Here is an 18,576-nt window from a genome sequence, read left to right as displayed (position 1 = left end):
TAAGAGACCAAACAAGAAAGACTTGCACCTTATGTACTATTTTTGACATCTCTTTCAGAATGTGCCAAATCATTTCATGTTCCATAAATTACTTTTGAAATCTCATTACTGATGTAATATAGGAGTGGAGTTGCAAATTTGTGCACATCTCTTTACACATACAGTACAGCAATTTTTAATGAGCAATTAAGTTGTTTCAAGGGCATTGAGTGAGATTAGATATTTTAATATCTCACCCATAGGAACTTCTCCAGAAGTGCTTGGCTTCCTGCAATGAGGTGTCAGCGTAGATTTTGTGATCAAGCCACTGACGTAGGAGTTTTGCTGCAACCAACTTACTAGGAAAGTGAGAGCATTCAGCTGAGACTGATCAAATACCTATACTATTTATAAACTGAGATACCATTTTTTACTTCTCATATGACCAAATATCACACGATCAGACATACTATACTGAACCAGAATTGAGAAGTTTAGCAATGATCAGGGTACCATAACCAATAATGGAGCAGGTATTCTCAAAATGTAATACTGAAGCAGTCTCCAATTCAAGTTTTTACTCCTCAATCCTGAAATGAATACGTGGATCTATGATCTAAGGCAGAAATTCTAAATCAATCAAAAAGCTAACTTTAAAAAAAGCGAACAGTGTTTCTGCACTCTGGGATTTTGCCAGAAGAAGTTAATTAGTTAATGACCTTCTGCCTGAAGAATCCGGGACCTTGAATCCCTTTATTCGCTCCTCTGATGTAGCTCTTAAGCATAACAATGTCCTGGCGCTATGGTGTGTTCTTCACAGTTACTCAGTAAATCAAAAAAAAAAGACCCAATGCTGCTGAATTATCTCATCAAGTTATCAATGAGATAAAAAAATTAAACCAAATATTGAGTTAAGTTAAATTCAAAATGAGAAGGAAGCAAAACAGAGTTTGTTAAAAATACAGGATCAATATGAACTCCAAATGGCTGATATACAACATGGTATATATTTACATATGTTTGATTTGCAAGTGTTTGAATAGCTCAAGGTCATTCACAGAACTAACCTAAAGGAATACCTTTATACAGAAATATCATTTATCACTTTGCCTTTAAAGCCAATTTCATTCAGCAATCATTTGCTCAGTGATGTTATAAAAATAACTGATTCCTTTAGAACCTTAAAACATGGATAAGCATTCATTTCCTTTTGTATTGGATACACATTGTGTATTTATGCAATTTTTTAATCAGATTGAAAACTTTATAGGCCTTTCACATGAAACAAATTATTTGTGCAATGGTTATTGAGACACTTAGTTGTATTGTTCAAAACAGTATCCTATAAACGTCTTGTTCTTTATGAATGAATCTTTACTAACACCTGGATGACAAAGCCCAGAATTATAATGGTTCAACAGAAGATGTAAATTCACCATATTTTTAACACTAATATGACTGATGAATGACTTTGCATGATTGAATTTTGATTAATTTGTGATGTGAGTATAACTTAAGATAGAGCCCCAAGGCTTACCTATCTAGCTTTATGATGAGGTATTCAACCTTGTCAAAGTTTAATATCTACATGTAATCGGCTTCACATTTTTCCTGATTCCTCTGAAATCCACTGTGATAGAGTCGTAGAACACTATAGCACAGAAACAGTACCTTCAGCCCATCTAGTCCATGCTGAACCATTAATCTGCTTAGTCTTATTGAGCTCCACCTGCACTATAGAACTCCGTATTCCTATCCAAATTTCTCTTCTATGTTTTATTCGATCCAGTATTCTCCACTTGCACTAGCAGCTTGTTCCACTCTCTCACCACCCTCTGAGTGAATTTTCCCCTAATGTTCCCTTGAAACATTTCACTTTTCACTCTTAACTCATGACCTCTAGTTGTAGTCTCACACAACCTCAGTGGAAAAAGCTTGCTTATATTTACCCTATCTATACTCCTCATAATTTTTTATACTGTACCTCTATTAATTCTCGCCTCAGTCTTCTTTGTTCTAGGAAATAAAGTCCTAACCTATTCAACCTTTCCCTATAACTCAGGTCCTCAAGTCCTGGCCACAACCTTGTAAATTTTCTCTGTACTCTTTCAACCTTGTTTACATCTTCTCTTTAGGTAGGTGACCAAAATTGCAAACAATGCTCCAAATTAGGCCTTGCCAACATCTTATTGAACTTCAACATAACATCCCTCCCCTGTTCAATGCATTAACTTATGAAGGCCAATCTGTCAAAAGCTTTCTTTGCGACAATTTCTGCATCTGCCTCCCACAGGGTCCGAGGGAACACCTTGTCAGGGGCCCTGGGGATTTATCCACCCTGATTTGCCTCAAGACAGCAAACACCTCCTCTGTAATCTGTACAGGATCCATAACCTAACTGCTGCATTCCCTCACAAATATAGACTCTGTGTCCATCTCCTGAGTAAATACAGATGCAAATAATCTATTTAAGGTCTTCCCCATCCCTTTTCACTCCATGCATAGGTTACCACTCTGATGTTTTGGAGGACCAGTCTTATCCCTTACTATCCTTTTGCTCTGGAGAGGCCCTTAGAGTTCTCCTTCACTCTGCCTGACAGAGAAACCTCATGCCTTCTTTTAGCTTCATGATTTCCCTCTTACACTCCTCAAGAACTTCATTTGTCCATCCTTGTCAGCTTATACCTGCTATACACCTGCCTTTTTCTTAATCAGAGCCTCAATATCTCTTGAAAACCAAGTTCCCTAAAACTGTTATCCTTGCACTGACAGGAACAAAATTTCATATGTTAACCATACAGAACAGAAGGCCAAGTACCAGCCCTAGAATAGCACAAGTTGTTTGACTTCCATGAACTGGTGGTGGGAACTGTATACAAATATTCTCAGACAAGGATTAATGTACAAATATTTATCCTGTGTCTTCAGTATTAAAGAAAATCTAGAATCATATCAGTGGATCTAAATAGGTTCTATTTATAGAGTTAATAATCAAGGAAACAGTCCCCTTAGCGTATCAAATCCATGATTTAATCCATTAATCCTATACACATCCCATTTTATTTTCTTCACCTTCCCCCAGATTTGACCACTGACCAACACATGACGAGTAAATGACAGTGGTCAATTAACCTGCCAATCCATCTCCCTGTTGAAGCAGGAGCAAGCTGAAGCACCTGACAGAAACTCAAGTGGCTCCAGTGAGAATCTCCAGTCAGTCAGCATCAGAGGTCACTGGGCTGTGAGGCGGTGGCTTTACTAACTAATGGAATGAATTTTGCAGGCAGAGTTGATTGGACAAATGTGACTATGCTTGCAACTGGGAAGGAGCTTTTAGCCACTTGTTCTGTTTTAATTTTAATCAAGTTATGCTATGTTGGAAAATGATGGCTATGGACAAGTGGATCTTGAGATGTCACATCTTTAATTTCAACTTTCACTAGTCATGGTGACACATGACTGTTTATAAAACTTAGAAGGGTTACTGATACTTAAGACAATGTTGTTCAGCGTGAGTATGAGAGGACAATAATTAAAAACAAATTGATTCTTGAGTTTAGCAGCAGGTGTGTCATAAAGTATAGCCCTCGAAGTTAGCAAAGGCTGCCCTCCAAATTGTATTTTTTTGGCAATCAGAATGTGTTGTTGAGGTATAAATAAGTCTTTAATACTTCAGCAACATGTTATCAAAGCGTGACTACATCAGCCATTAAACCATCAGAGATAAGCCCTTCACAAAACTCAGGTGCTACACACTGGCCTGTATGGATCAGCATTGCCCAACACTTAAAGCTTATCAGCAATTAAAGCAAACAAAACTGGATAAGTAAGTATGGAATGAGGGAAAAATAAACTTGTTTTTTCTTTCCATTTGTCAGGCTTGCAACTAATTTCGATAGCTTGTCAAACTAGCATGAGTGCTTGATATGGGCACTTCAGAGTAGTAGTTAGTTCCTGTGAGACGTCATTTCAGCAATGTATATGCTGATTTATCTAACAATACATTAACAGTCTGGAAAATTTACAGAAGAATCCCAGAAAAAAATGCTCTAAGAAAAATTAAATTGTTAAAATACAATAACCTTCTAATTACTAGAAAACTCACTGATAGATGATCTTTGAATTCTGTACTCTCTTACAATTTGGTGATGTGAGATCCAGATTGTTAGAGCGAACTCTGCAATTTAATTGAAAGCTGTTTATAGACTTTCACTTTCTGACTTCCCCCAGCTGTGAATGTAACAGTTCTAGGTTGTATAGGACACTACAAATCTCTCACTGTGGTTTGCCAGAGCAGATTTAATATCTGTCATATGAAGTGCCAGCAATATCTGCGATGCAAATAAACAACACACTGGTTGAGGTGGCCCACCTTCATAAGCACCAAGACAAACAAAGCTGCTGAGGCCAGTAAATTTGAAAAGAACCATTAATGTTCAGCTGCAACTCAATAAGTAAATGCTGGACTTACATGGGGCCTAATGTATGTCTGACTAGTGCTGAGTGACAGACACTAGCACATTTATCATCAACCTGTTGCTGGGCTTCATGTAGAATCCAAAGGAAAAGCCTGATCCTTCTGAGATTCCCAGCATTATGCTGGAGAAACTGCCTCTCCAATCTTATACAATCCAGATCTAGCAGAGAATCAAAATCTCCATTCATTTTAAAGGGTACTTGCCAAATGAAGATGAGGAGAAAAGAATAAAGTTATTTATTTGTATTCTTATTGTTTAAATGTTTAAAATAATTTCTTAGTGTTTTAACACATTTTTATTCATTTTATTTTTGCATAATTAATTTTAAAATAGTTTATTGCTATTTGATTGTTTTAAATATCTTTCAGTATAAACAATGCTTAAAAACTTTGAACTAAACATCTTCTGAGTTTTGAGAAGAGGCTGTTAAAGGCTGAGAGGGTTTTCTGGCACTTTATGGCTGAAGCCTATTGACTGTCTAGTCCCTGCTAAATCTCAACCCTCCCATTTTGGCAATGAGGATTGAGCTTGATTCAGCTCCTCCACGTTCCTTCATTCATTTCCCAATGCTGCCATTAATGTCAAATCTATTAGCTGTTATTTCCTTATCAATTATTTCATAAGTTTCTTTAAAACTTTTTGATTTGTCCAACTTGAGTTACATGTGTAAAGTGTGTTGTTATTTTGGAACCGTAGCAGCAGCCCTACAGTTTAAAATATAAATGTAAAATGTTCTCTAAATATATATCTGTACTAATGAAAGTCTTACACAAATCCTGATAAATCGTACCCTCCTAGTGATAGTAATTCTGCAAACAATTAAGATTTATAGATTGTAGTTTCAAGATGTTTACTGTTGTTGAAATATTTAAGTGGGATCCAATGGTTAAGTTACTCCAAACATTTCTTTTCATGGATCAGATAGATCTGTGCCTCAAGAACTATTTTTTTCTCTATTAAATTGTGCATAACTTGTAAACAAACACATATCTGATTGCCAAAGCTTGGGGCCATAGGTTTGTCATTCCTCTTAAAAAGTCATAGACATCCTTTAACTTCTAACCAGTGACTTTGCTGCATTAGCAGGAGGGGCAGAACCTATTAAATTCAATGAGGACTTACTGGCTATAAAATCCCTGCTGTGGAGATGTGACTGTTTAATTACAGGGAGTAGAAAGGTTGATTTCATGGTATTAAACTGAACAAGAATGCTCTTGTTCCGATAGCATTGCTATTGAATTAACCCATTTATTTCCAGGAGGTAACTTACAAGGCACGTAAGTGAATATAACACAAAGCATGACTCCCAGCCTCTTGATCCCAATCCTGCCAAATACCAAGTTCTCACTCTGGCTCTATCCTTCCCAATATTAAGGTGTCTTATCCTAAATCCTGCCGAATGACTTCTTGAACCAGGCCTCAGCAAAAGGGTAGCTGCAGCATATTTTTCATTCTCATTTGGGCAGATGATGTTTTTACTGAAGGATCAAATGGCCATTGCCACCGTGCAGTCTCTTTTAGTCTTTGATAACATTTGAAGTAACTCTAAAAGCTGTGTAGGACAAAATAATTTTGTAATTGTAGTTGAACACTTTGAAATCAATATTGTTGCACAAGTTGATTTTATTAGATTGAACTACGGGATAATTATGCAGTACAATCTAAGGGGAAAAGGTATTGCAAAAAGAGAGATTCCTTTATTGTCCCTTCGGATCACGCTCCATCAATGTGATTAAGAGCTGCTCGCTTACTTCTGGAGGCTTCATTAAAGCTTCATTAGGTGCTTATAAAACCATTACCAACCTCCATTCATTTGGGATTTCTTTGGACTAATTAGATATTGTTTCTTTTCATAGCTCTGTTGATATTAACTCATTATCATAGTTAACTCTAGCTGTGCACCCTCCAAACAAAGTCATAAACAAAAACCTTTGGAATTTTGATTGTTACCCTGCACAATTAATGGTTCTTCTGATATTGAATTAATTTACTATCCATAAATACAATAATTCCTGAGCCCAGAATTCTGTTAATCCCTTACATCTACATTTCAAATACTACATGTGTATTGACAATCATTAGACAAACAAAATGTGGCAATATCCTTTCACCTGGAATTCAAATTCCAAACAACTGGGAAAATTTCCAAGTTCATTCATGCATATACTTGGGAAATCTCTCCAATTCTCCTATGTCGTTTAAAGTTGCAGGACATGGACCAATTATAATGACAGTCAAAATTCCAACAAAGGTGTTGTCAAGTTTCAGAGACCAACATAACACTTAGAGCATAACTTTTATTTCACTAATTTTGAAGTGTTATATAGTAAATACATTTTGATTTAAAGTGATATTTTCCAACTTATCCCATGTAATACATTTTCTTTAGCATTTGTATCAAGTCATGGGCCATCCTGCACATATTTAAGTAATAATACATTGAATAATTTGGTAACTGGAGAATATCTAAGTAATATTTATCGTGGACCATACACTCAGTGGCCATTTTATTAGGTACAGGAAGTACTTAACAGAGTGTAGACTGAGCGTATGATTGTGGTATTCTGCTGCTGTAAGCCCATCCACTTCAGGGTCCGACATGTTGTGTATTCAGAGATGCTCTTTTGCACACTGCTGTTGTAATGCATGGTAATTGGAGTTACTGTCATCTTCCTGTCAGCTTGAACCAGTCTGGCCATTCTCCTCTGAGCTCTCTCATTAACAATGCATTTTTGCCCACAGAACTCCCACCACTCACTGGATTTTTTTTTTGTTTTTCACACCATTCTCTGAACACTCTAGAGACCGCTGGGTGTTAAAATTCCAGGAGATCAGCAGTTTCTGAGATACTCAAACCACCCCGTCTGGCACCAACAATCATTCCACAGTCAAAGTCACGAAGCCAGTGAGGGAAGCATCTCTTGTTACAGGAGAAGTCAAGAATTTTTCATCCACATATATAGCCTGTAAAAAAAACCCATTCTTTCTCCTCTGGACCTTTCCCTGCCAGGATTCTCACCACCGTATCTCAGAACCTCTGCTCCATCTCCCTCAGTCGCTGAAAAATCTTGCAATGTTATATTGTTGCATGTCAGCTAGTGCTTTGTAGACTTTCAGCAAGAAGAGTATGCAGAGAAAAGATACGTTCCACAATGCACATCACTTTGAAAAACAAACCTACCAGGTTCCTTTCAGCACCCAAAGGATCAACCAGGGTAGGACTTACACAGTGAATGTAGGGCACTGAGGAGTGCAGTAGAACAAAGAGATTTGGGGGTATAGATCCATAATTCCTTAAAAGTGGCTTCACAGGTAGATGGGATCATAAAGGGTACATTTGGCACATAGTCCTTCTTGAATCAGAGTATTGAGTTCTGGAGTTGGAATGTTATACTGAAGTTGTATAAGACATTGGTGAGACCTTCTCTGGAGTATTGTGTGCAGTTCTGGCATCCTACCTATGGTAAAGTTGTCAATAAGATTGAAAGAATACTGAGAAAATTTATAAGGAAGTTGGCAGGAGTTGGGCACCTGAGTTATAGGGAAAGATTGAATAGACTAGGACCTCATTTTCTAGGGTGTAGGAGTACAAAGGGAGATCCTTAGAGTTTTGTGAAGATTCAGTATGACATTTAAAATTTTAATAGACTTCTATAGGTGAGCGGTGGAGAGTATATTGACTGGCAGCATCACAGCCTTCTATGGAAACACCAATGCCCTTGAATGGAAATTCTGACAAAAAGTAACGGATATAGCCCAGTCCATCACGGGTAAAGCCCTCCCCACCATTGAGCACACCTATACAGAGCACTGTCACAGGAAAGCAGCATCCATCATCAGAGACCGACACGACCCAGATCATACTCTCTTCTTGCTACTGCTATCAGGAAGAAGGTACAGGAGCCTCAGGACCCTCACCATCAAGTTCAGGAACAGTTATTACCCCTCAGCCATTAGGCTCTTGAATCAGTAGGGATAATTTCACTTGTCCCATTACTGAACTGTGCCCACAACCTATGGACTCACTTTCAAGGTTTCATCATCTCATGTTCTCTATATTTATTGCTTATTTATCATTTTTTTCTATTTTTGTTTTTATTTGTACAGCTTGTTGTCTTTTGCATATTGGTTGTCTGTGCTTTTGGGTGCGACCTTTCATTGATTCTACTTTGGTTCTTGGATTTATTGAGTATTACCACAAGAAAACAAATCTCAGGGTTGTATATGGTGACATATATACTGTATATACTTTGAACTTTGAAATTTGATAGAGATATACAATATTATAAATGGTATAGACAGGGTAAATGCAAGCAGGCTTTTTTCCGCAGTAGTAAGGTGAAACTAAAACTAGAGGTCATAGGTTAAAGGTGAAAGATAAAATGTTTAAGGTGAACGCTATGGGAACTTCTTCACTCACAGGTTAGTGTGGAATGAGCTACCAGTCCACACACTGGATGCAGGTTTGATTGTGAAATTTAAGAGAAGTTTGGATAAGTACATGATGGGAGGAGGTATAAAGGGACCTGTTACAGGTCGATGGGACTAGGCAGAATAAGAGTTTGTCAAGACTAGACAGGCTGAAAAGTTTCTCTGTGCTGTAGTGCTCTGTGACTTTATGACAACTTCAAATAAATTTATTCTTCGAATTCTCAATTAGTCTCAAAGCTTAAAGGTTAAAACAAATCTTCAATTAACATTTATACTCTCATGATTTCATCAAAATAATTTTCAATTGATTTAAAACTGAAATCACCAAAAGAGAAAAGGATGAACACAATGATTTTCCTTTAAATGTCTACCTAATATCTTTACTCCTGATCATTGCCAATGTAAGCATTTTCTTGCAGTCCTAATCAATAACTATTTGTGAATCAGATGCTGATGGAGTTAATGCATTTCCTTTCTCTTCAATGCAAAGCAAACTGGGCAGTATGAATAAAGTTCTCATTGTATAAAAGTTGGCAGAAGTTGAAGGTTTCTTCAACTAAGCCTTCCTTTGTTTTTTTTTGTTCTTTAGTCCTTACTGTTTTTGTTTCAAGACAAGAAATTACACTCTTCACTTTAGACTCTTCTTTTCAGTTTATATGTTGTCCCTTAACTTGCTCTACATTTTAGTTTTCATTTCTGTCAAAAGGAAATAAAAGTGCATCTGTTTTCATCACAGATGCTGACTGAACTTTTGCATGCTTCCAATACACTGTTTCTGTTTGATCTTCATTTATCGGTGGGCTGTTATGCGAGGTGACTTCACAATTTCAAAGGTATAAACTCACATTTGTAAGTTTTGTTCTCAAAGTTCATATTGAGGGTTAACTGTGTGAAATTCTTCCCATTAAAATCTCTCATTTCACTGTGTTTTACAACAAACAGAACACTGTGTGATCAATGGAAATTGTGCACATCTAAAGTTTCCAAAGAGGGATTTGCTTTTTCTTGAACTCCGCACTCCAAATAGAAAGAAAAGGCATTTTTCCATGTTTGCTGTAATGCTGCTTTCTTAAAATTTGTAATTTGTTTGAGAAATTGTCAGACTGGAATATAGGTACAGTGAAAATAAATTTTACCCAATGTATCATTTATTAGATTGTCTACTGCTCGAGATAATTTTTTTTCCAACAAACATTTCTGTTTAGACTATGCCTGTTTAAGAAGAATGCAGCACAGGTAAAAACAATAAAATGTGAGGTAATCAGTGCCTCTGTTCCCAGGTGAGTTGGGGTTTCCACAAAGCTCAGCCGTTTCTGTTACCTTAGTGTCAACAGTTCACTGACAATTCAGCACTGCCTGAAATAACATGAATGAGGCAAACTGAAATCTGGTTTAGCAGGTTTCTGAAACAAATTTCAACAGCACTCTGAAGTGAGTTCTGGTCTGATTGTCAGGTGGTATTTTCTGTATTAATTAAACTAAACTGCTGGTCCTTTTGCAGTGAAACCTTACAGCTTATTTTCTGTGGCATGAGATATTGGCATCAGACCTGATTATTACTCCAAGATTAAAATTGAAACCTGACACTGGTCATGCACTTTCATCAGATGCAGAAAATAGAATGCAGCTTTATGTGTATGCCACAAATGCATTCTGACTTATCAAAGCCAAGCAGTTTTCTGTTGGTATAAACAGAGCCAAAACTGTTTCTCTTTTTGTCCTCACTTCAGTTATTTGAACTGATGGACAGTGGTGAAAGAACGAATACGTCAACCTGATTGAAATGCTGCATTTGTCTAGATTTCACTGCTAAATGTTTAGAGTGCAATCTTCATTGTTTGTCAAAAATCCTGGAACGCTCTGGTTAACAAAACTGTGGGATTAGCTTCAGCAAATGGACAGATAGGATTCAAAACATCTCATCATCACCAACATACCATTTCAAATTAGAACGTCTAGGAAGGAGGAATAATTATCGCTTTGCAGACAACGTTTATACCCTGAGACCTAAAAAAAATGTCTGAAATGATTGTAGTACATTCATGATCAAGATACAAGGAAAGCAAATTGACCAGGTGGGTGAGCTTATTCATTGTACCTGCTGGTTTAATGCTACATGTTCGGCCGACTAGAGAAATGTGATAGCTGGCAGGAAAATATCATGGTTAGTCTGGTTTTGCTTTGATTTTTAATTTGATAGGTTTGTCTGCATTTAGTGCAACACACAGCAAGCAGTCTGAAGAGAGAGGGTTCGTTACACGATTCTGCAAGACCGCTGTTTCATTAGAGACATTAGGTGACAGTTTGCTTGGAATTTCACTTATAATTCGCAAATACACACTTTTAATATGATGTGTTATCTGACAAACTTAATAGACTGCTGCTAATCCATTGTACACGTGCACCTTGAACATCAATGAAGATGTCTTCCAGGAAAAGGTATCTCCTTTACTGGCATCCTCATTATGCAGACTTATTCTACCCAGCACAGCTAATATACAGCAAGCTCTTCTGGCTACTGAAAATCCATGGTCTACACCAATAGGAAAAGGGCAAGAAATACAAGGGCACCCCATCATTTGTGCCAACTTTATCTCTCGTTCATCTCTTCCTGACTTAGAAAATTATCTGCATTTTTATTCCTTGTTACCTGGTGAGAATCCACAAAGTATTGTACATTTCACCATGAGACCTACAGCACAACAAGGTAGCTCATCACACTTTTCTTAATGCCAACTAGTGAACATCATAAAACACTGACTCACAAAACATAACAAAAAAAACCAACAACAAATAATGAGCTTAATGACTTCTCCTGTTTTTATGTTCCTGGGCAGTATGGCTGCAGCCAATCTGATGAACTGCTCCTCATATTGCACTGAAAGAGACTACAGACGTCAGTCCTAAGCAGCCTGGGCTTTGGCAGTCAGGTTCAGACTGAACCATCATGTTGCGGATCATTCAACCAATTGTAAGGACATTAGTTAGGTGGCAGAGTGAGATTTTAATGGTGATGATCCAAGAACTACTCTGGCAGTAAATCCCAATCCGCAAATCTATTGGAAAACACACTGCCAGATTGCAGAAACATTTTCAAAACCTTTTTCAACATTGAACTTGGATAGTAGAAAGCTAAGATTCCATGCTAAAAATCAGATTGCATCACCGGAACATGTACACTCCCACACACTTTTTGTGGTTTATTGGAGCTGAAGCTTCCATCACCGGATGTGGTGTGTGGGTAGATATAGCTCCCACATTTATGCTAAGAGGGTGGGATTTGAGCTTCATGTAATACTCTGTACAAGTTTGGGAAAGATGTTTTTCTACCGTTTACATGGGTGTTTAGGCAGGCATACCAATACCCTAAGGATTAGTTAAAGAATTACTTTTCAATAAATTAAGGGGATTAAAGGTGCTGCGTCCCCAGAATCTGATGATCTTAATCCTAGGGCTTTGAGTAGCAACAGTGAAAGCTTCATTTTAGAATGATCCCACAGATTGTAAGGCAAGCATTAAACTTCAACATTTATGAAACAAAGGAAGAAAGGAAGAAACTCACATGATGAGTATGGAAAATGCTGGAGACTATTATTAAAGAATTTGTAAAGTGGCACTTAGAATGATAATATGACTTGCAGCATCAACAGATTTATGAAAGAGAAGTTATGTTTGATAAAGCTGTTTATTAAAACTCATAAATTACAGGATAAAAGCTGACCAGTGGATGTGGTGTATTTGTACTGTAAGAACTTCAATAAGCTGCCACAGAAGATTATTGAACCAAATTGAAGTTAACATAATTGTGGAGATTGGTGAGACGTGGGGATTGCTTAATATTCAGGAAACTATACATTGGAATAAGAAGGGCATTTAAGTAGAAGACTGACCAATGGATACCAGTGTGATCGTTCAAAATTTCCAGCTGTTCAGAATCTACATCAATGATTTTGATAAGTGCAATATATCCAAATCTACTGTTGATTCAAAACTTGCTTTGAGCAAAAAATTCTTCACCTTGAGGAAGGTGAATCTTCGAACTTCTCTAGCTAAGAGAACTTTGGAGACTCATTTTCTGAGTGTATGGCCAAAAGAGAGAGCATTTATATTTAGACATTAAGGCGATCAAGTGATATGGAAAATGACCAGCCATGATCTTACTGAATGAGGAAACATGCATGAGAAGCAGAATGACCTATTGCCACTTGCATTTTCTGTGCTTAAATCATGAGCATGATCTTCAGCATTTAATATAGGCTGGCCTGTTAAATGCTTCTTCTGAGTCCTTTGGGCAGAACAATGCTTTAAGAGTGCAGTCTGTCTGTATTAACCTACAGCAAGCTTCAGCAGGTACCAGTGACTAGAATGACATCATGTGGATATTGGGCAATGTGATAAACAGAGCAACTATTGCTGAATGAATGTTCCATTTATGGTCTTGGAGCTCAATTCCAAAATTGTGCTTAACTTCTGTCAATATAATCTGGCATGAATTACTCGCATATCGCAATTAGAATGCAGCCCTATCATATTTCTTTACCCCATGAACTCCACAGATCTATTAAAAATACAAAGTTACATAAATGAACGTTTTGATTTTTAATTTACTCAGCTGACATCGCTAAAGATAAAAAATAATTTGATTTCAACTGTAATTGCAATTTCTACCGATGTACCGTAGAGAGTATCGTCACTGGTTGCATCACTATGGAGGCGCAAATGCACAGGATTGAAAAAGGCTACAGAGGATTGTAGATATAGCCAGTTCCATTATGGACACAACCCTCCCCATCATCAGCGCATCTTCAAAAGGTAGTGCCTCACGAAGGATCCCCACCATCCGGAAATTAGTCTCTTCTCATTACTACCACCAGGGAGATGATACAGGATCCTGAGGACCCACAATCATCACTCTAGACCAGCTTCTTCTCTTCTGTCATCAGATTTCTGAACAATTCATGAATGCATGAACACTACCTTACTATTCATCTTTTGCACTATTTACCTATTTAGTGCAACTTATAGAAATTTTTTAATGTCTTGCACTGCTGCCACAAAGCAACAAATTCCACGAGATAGGCCAATGATAATAAACCCGATTCTGATCATTCCTGCAACTGGTTATAACAGACAATGTTGCATTGCAGCAAAGTGAATTGGCTAGCAATATCACATGTTCCAATTGGCAAAGTCCATGATTCTAGAAATTCTTTTGCTCCTGGAAAGATGCATTAATTGTATGGGGCTTGCTGACCAACATATGTTACATGTGAGGGTCTGTTGCTATAATATATCCACCTGCTCCTGAGGCCCAAGGTATCAAAGCAATAGAACATGCCTTCATGCTTACTATGTGCATAGACCATTCCTCGAGTGTACCATCACTGTGGACCACAAAGGAAAACAGCTGGGTGCAAGTGGGGTGGGAGTTTGTTCATGGCACAGGGATTCCAATGGGAAAAGTATATCGTTTCAGTGAAAAGTGGTTGAGGACTGAAACATAGGAGAGTAAGGGTTGGAATTTGAGAGTAAGGGGTTGGTTTGAGGCATGGGAAATGAAGGGGTAATGTGAAAAGTATATGAGTGAATCAAAAGGATACTTATCCAAATGTAGTTTCAAATTCTGGTCTCTCTGAGCAGAGATATACTCAGCCATATTCCCTTTAATCATCATAACAGCAGTCATATAGAAGCAAGCTAATACAGCATGCTTCTGTATTAGTGCCCATATCATTCATAATAGTAAGAGAATTTTCTAAAGTGGCACTGAGGCATGTACTGAATACTGCTGCAAATATTCCACTCTTCCAAACATTAGTACATTACATGTGTAGAACCACAATAAACTCAAATTGAGAATGGCAAATGTAACAAAATTGGTTTTCCAGTAAGCTTGCATCCCTTGCCCTTAGCATTTTTGCAGCAAGCATGAGGACATACATTGTACCACACAAGAGAATTAACAGGTCCATAAACATTTAGCATGTTCTTTTTGCATATCCCTACAGAACTTTTCACCATGTCACCCATTTTTCCATTTAGCTAGCAATTGAAATTTCTAACTATCCAGAGTTCAGTAGTCTCCATTATGCACTCATTTCTTAAGAAAGCCTTTAATATTTTGATGTTTTATGCAGCTTTTGTTTCCACAAAGTTATTTTGAAGCCCGATTGCAATTACATATTATGATTTTATTTTTTGACATTGAAATTGAGTTGAACGTGTTTTTTTTCCCCTCTGGGATCTACTTGTGTCTGTCATGCTTGTTAGAATTTGAATGGTGTGTGTGTGGGTGGCCTCGTTTATCTAACAGAGAAAAGCAGGCTGGGACATGTGAAGACTTTGAGGGTGGATGCAGTCAAAGGATTGTGTGTCATGCTTTAATGCTAATGAAAACACTTCTGTACAATACTGTGAAGTTACAAATATGCTTTATGAATAACCTTTTGACACAGCCGGAACTGGCTTTTGGCTTGTATAACAATGAAAAGAATGCTTTCTTGCCTTGACCATTGAAGGTCTATTGACCCTGTTTTAAATAAGGACAGTAAAACAAATTCTAATTTGTAGTACTGGATATCCTTATGTTTACTGTAATATTGATAGGGGTATAAACAGTAAGTTTATTTTCTGACACCCATTTCCTTGGCATTTCATTATTTACTCCCTCAGCTTTCAATTCGAAAACTCAGGTAAAGGGGCAAGACAAATAATTCTGAACATCAGCAGAACTGGACAGAAAAGAAAAAAGAAAGAATCTTAGATAAATCTGATGAGTTATTAGTTAACGTTAGGCTTAGACCTTTCAAGAGGAAAGAAAGCTGAGGGAAAATGAGAGTTGAACCTAGGAAAATAATTCAAAAATAAAAAGAAAAAAAAACATGCAAAAGACAAATAACTTGGAGATTAGAAGGAACAAAATAACTTGTCCAGAATTAGAATTACATAGCTAAGTAGTTCACTCAATCTGTTAAAAGCAATGATAGCTGGATCCACCACCCAAATGCCATTTGTTTAGCAAATCTGCTGAGCCGCTGGCAGAGTTCTCCTTGGTTTCTAAAAAGATATAACACTGAAGGATTGTTACAATATGGTTTAAAAGGTTTGTAGTAGGAAACAAAAGCAAGATTAAAATAAACGGGTTAATCCTTTTATTAAAATAACAGAGTGAATATTTCAAATAATTAAGTGCTTGTAACTTGGTAGGTAATTTCCTACCGGTGAGTGTTAATATCTATTAGGCAAAGAATTTATATACAGTTTCAATCAAAATCAAAGCTATATTTCAATAAAACTAAAGCAATGGAATATTAAGTGCTAATGTACTTTGCTTCAGATTCCAACTCTGAGAATTAAGAAAGTAGTACTAGTTGTTTTGACGTTCTAAACTGGAAACACAAAATCATTTAGGGCAATTCCCTAAGTATTCTGCAGTCTTCAAAGAATGCTAATTTTCTAAATGAACAATTTATAATTAGAGAATATGAAACAAACAATAAGTTCGCCATTTTATTTCTTGCTTAATAATCAAGGTGGAATTATAAACAAAAAGATAAAAAACAGAATTCAAGTACACTATGAATGGAGTTCCTTTGTCAAGAATGTGAATAGTATTTCCAAACAACCTAATTGAGTTTGGTGATGAATCTTGGTTCCTGGCTGATGGTAAAAACCGTTCTGGAATTTTTCAGCAGGTAATATTTAATACCATGTTTACAACAAGCATGTATTTGACAGGATTCAGAACTAGTTCCAAAATCAGTTATAAAATCAGTTTTTATAGATTATTTATTTTGCTTTCTGATATGATGACTTTTTTCTGTTGTTGAATCAATGCTGTAACAGGAGACACACTTCTTTACTGTGGTCAGCAAGTAGCAGCTGAGTATAAAGTAATCAGAACTGACTACACTTTCTTAGCAGTCTAACAAAATGACCAAGAGCCATCACACCATGACTAAAAAGGGCAGAAAATTATGTAGATCCAAACAGCTAAATTTGATATCCAGTGTTTGTTTGCACTGTATACCTGAGGAAACTCAGTTTTAAAGAGAAATTGGAATTGAGTATTTGTACTCTTATTCTTTTATCATGCAATAAACAATCAGCCAAAAAAAAAAGTTAAAAGATATATACTGGATTAAAGAATTGAAGCTAATAGCAGACAAGGCCCTCAAATTTATGACAAAATCTGCTACAGCATGCCATAACGTGTTATTTTGCTTCACAGAAAATGTTTCTTACATGTATATATTCACATGAAAGTATTAAATAAAAATGCTGGATGCTAAAGCGCCTAGCAATTAAAATGGCGATTTTCACTTCTCAGATATAGCAAGGAGGAATCTTGTTAAGTGCTAAGAGTTGATCTAACTTAGTTATCATATTCTTAAAAATTGAGTGGCTCAATGTAATTCATTGCATCAACCGTACATGAACTTCATTGGAATAAATATATTAATTGTGGATACTGTGATACGATAGCTAAGCATAAAAGAATACCTGTGTGGGTTCTTTGGTGGGCTTTCAAATGAGAACTCTTGGTGTAAACTTTAGTGCAGCCTGCAAAGCAAAACATAAATAGGACACTTTATTTTGAAAAGTATTTTGACCATTTTAGATTCCCTTCTGGATGCAGAGAATAATCTGCTAAATTTACTGATGTCTAAGTTGGATAAGTAACCTCAAAACAGAGGTGCTGAGAATGAAGATTTTGAGATTTTTAAAATAGTCTCTGTAAAGATCAGAGGTAGTGTCATTCCATTTTTTAAATAAATATATATGGAATGTTGCAGTCATATTTGCTTGCAGATCTAAAACATTTTGTTTTTAAATGTGGTGAGTCATAGAATAACACCATAAAATTGATAAGTAATTCCAGGTACTTTCTGATAACTGCTGTTTACAAATTACTACAGATACCTGGAGTTACCATGTGGACCAACAGACTTAAGGCAGCAGATTAGGTTGGCAGTTGATTATCACAAGCTACTCCAAACAATAATACACATGTGACAATATGCTGCAAAAAAGTATTATACCTGCTTTTAACAAACTGCTTCTGACCTAAAACTTCTCTAACCTATCCAACTTCTTCGAACAAACGCTACATATGTTTATAGCAAAAGTACAGAAGGCAAATCTGCCAGGACTTTAGCATGTGCTTGCCAGAGACTTCAATACAAGAACTGTGAAAGCATTGAAACTTACATGGATGCCAATTTTTTTTTTTTTGAGTTTCTACAGCTCTTCTACCAAAGTCCCAACAGGCCAGTACATAAACACATTTAAAAACTCACCTCAGATTGTTATATACTTTTCCCCTATAAACAATAGTTCATCTGCAAGGAACCCGACACTCCAAACACAGCGAGGCAATTGGTGACTGATATAATTGGCTTTTTATGACAAATAACATTATTGAAATATGCCAACACTTGTTACTGTTGCAGAATGACATAGCAATATAACTGTCCATTTAGTTGTCCACAATTAGTGATGGGGACATTGAGACTCAGCAGTAGGATGTAGATAGACTGAGTGGGCCAGTGAAGATTTGTTAAATTAAGTTTACAGTGGGAAAATATGAAGTTATGCACTTCCGCAAGAAGAATCAAAAGGCTGATTATTATCTAATAGAAAAAATTGCAAATGAATGAAATATAGAGGGATCTGGGTATTTTTGAGC

General features: G+C 36.6%; 1 protein-coding gene and 1 long non-coding RNA gene across 2 annotated transcripts in view; one reads left to right on the top strand and one right to left on the bottom strand.

Moving 5' to 3' along the window:
• Nucleotides 1–18,576, bottom strand: part of LOC140734395 (Krueppel-like factor 5) — a 63,422-nt gene that overhangs the window by 13,903 nt on the left and 30,943 nt on the right. Inside the window, exon 4 of the mRNA XM_073058282.1 lies at nucleotides 17,391–17,450. Coding sequence (XP_072914383.1) covers nucleotides 17,391–17,450 — 60 coding nt within the window. The remainder of the gene's footprint in view (nucleotides 1–17,390; nucleotides 17,451–18,576) is intronic.
• LOC140734396 (uncharacterized) overlaps nucleotides 10,583–18,576 on the top strand; it is a 37,337-nt gene continuing 29,343 nt past the window's right edge. The window contains exon 1 of the long non-coding RNA XR_012100533.1: nucleotides 10,583–10,963. This is a non-coding gene — a long non-coding RNA (uncharacterized lncRNA). The remainder of the gene's footprint in view (nucleotides 10,964–18,576) is intronic.

This window comes from Hemitrygon akajei, chromosome 10 (assembly GCF_048418815.1).
Source record: "Hemitrygon akajei chromosome 10, sHemAka1.3, whole genome shotgun sequence".
Classification (NCBI taxonomy): Eukaryota; Metazoa; Chordata; class Chondrichthyes; order Myliobatiformes; family Dasyatidae; genus Hemitrygon; species Hemitrygon akajei.
The sequence above is the reverse complement of the archived record's forward strand: the minus strand, read 5'-3'. Positions and strand labels throughout refer to the sequence as shown.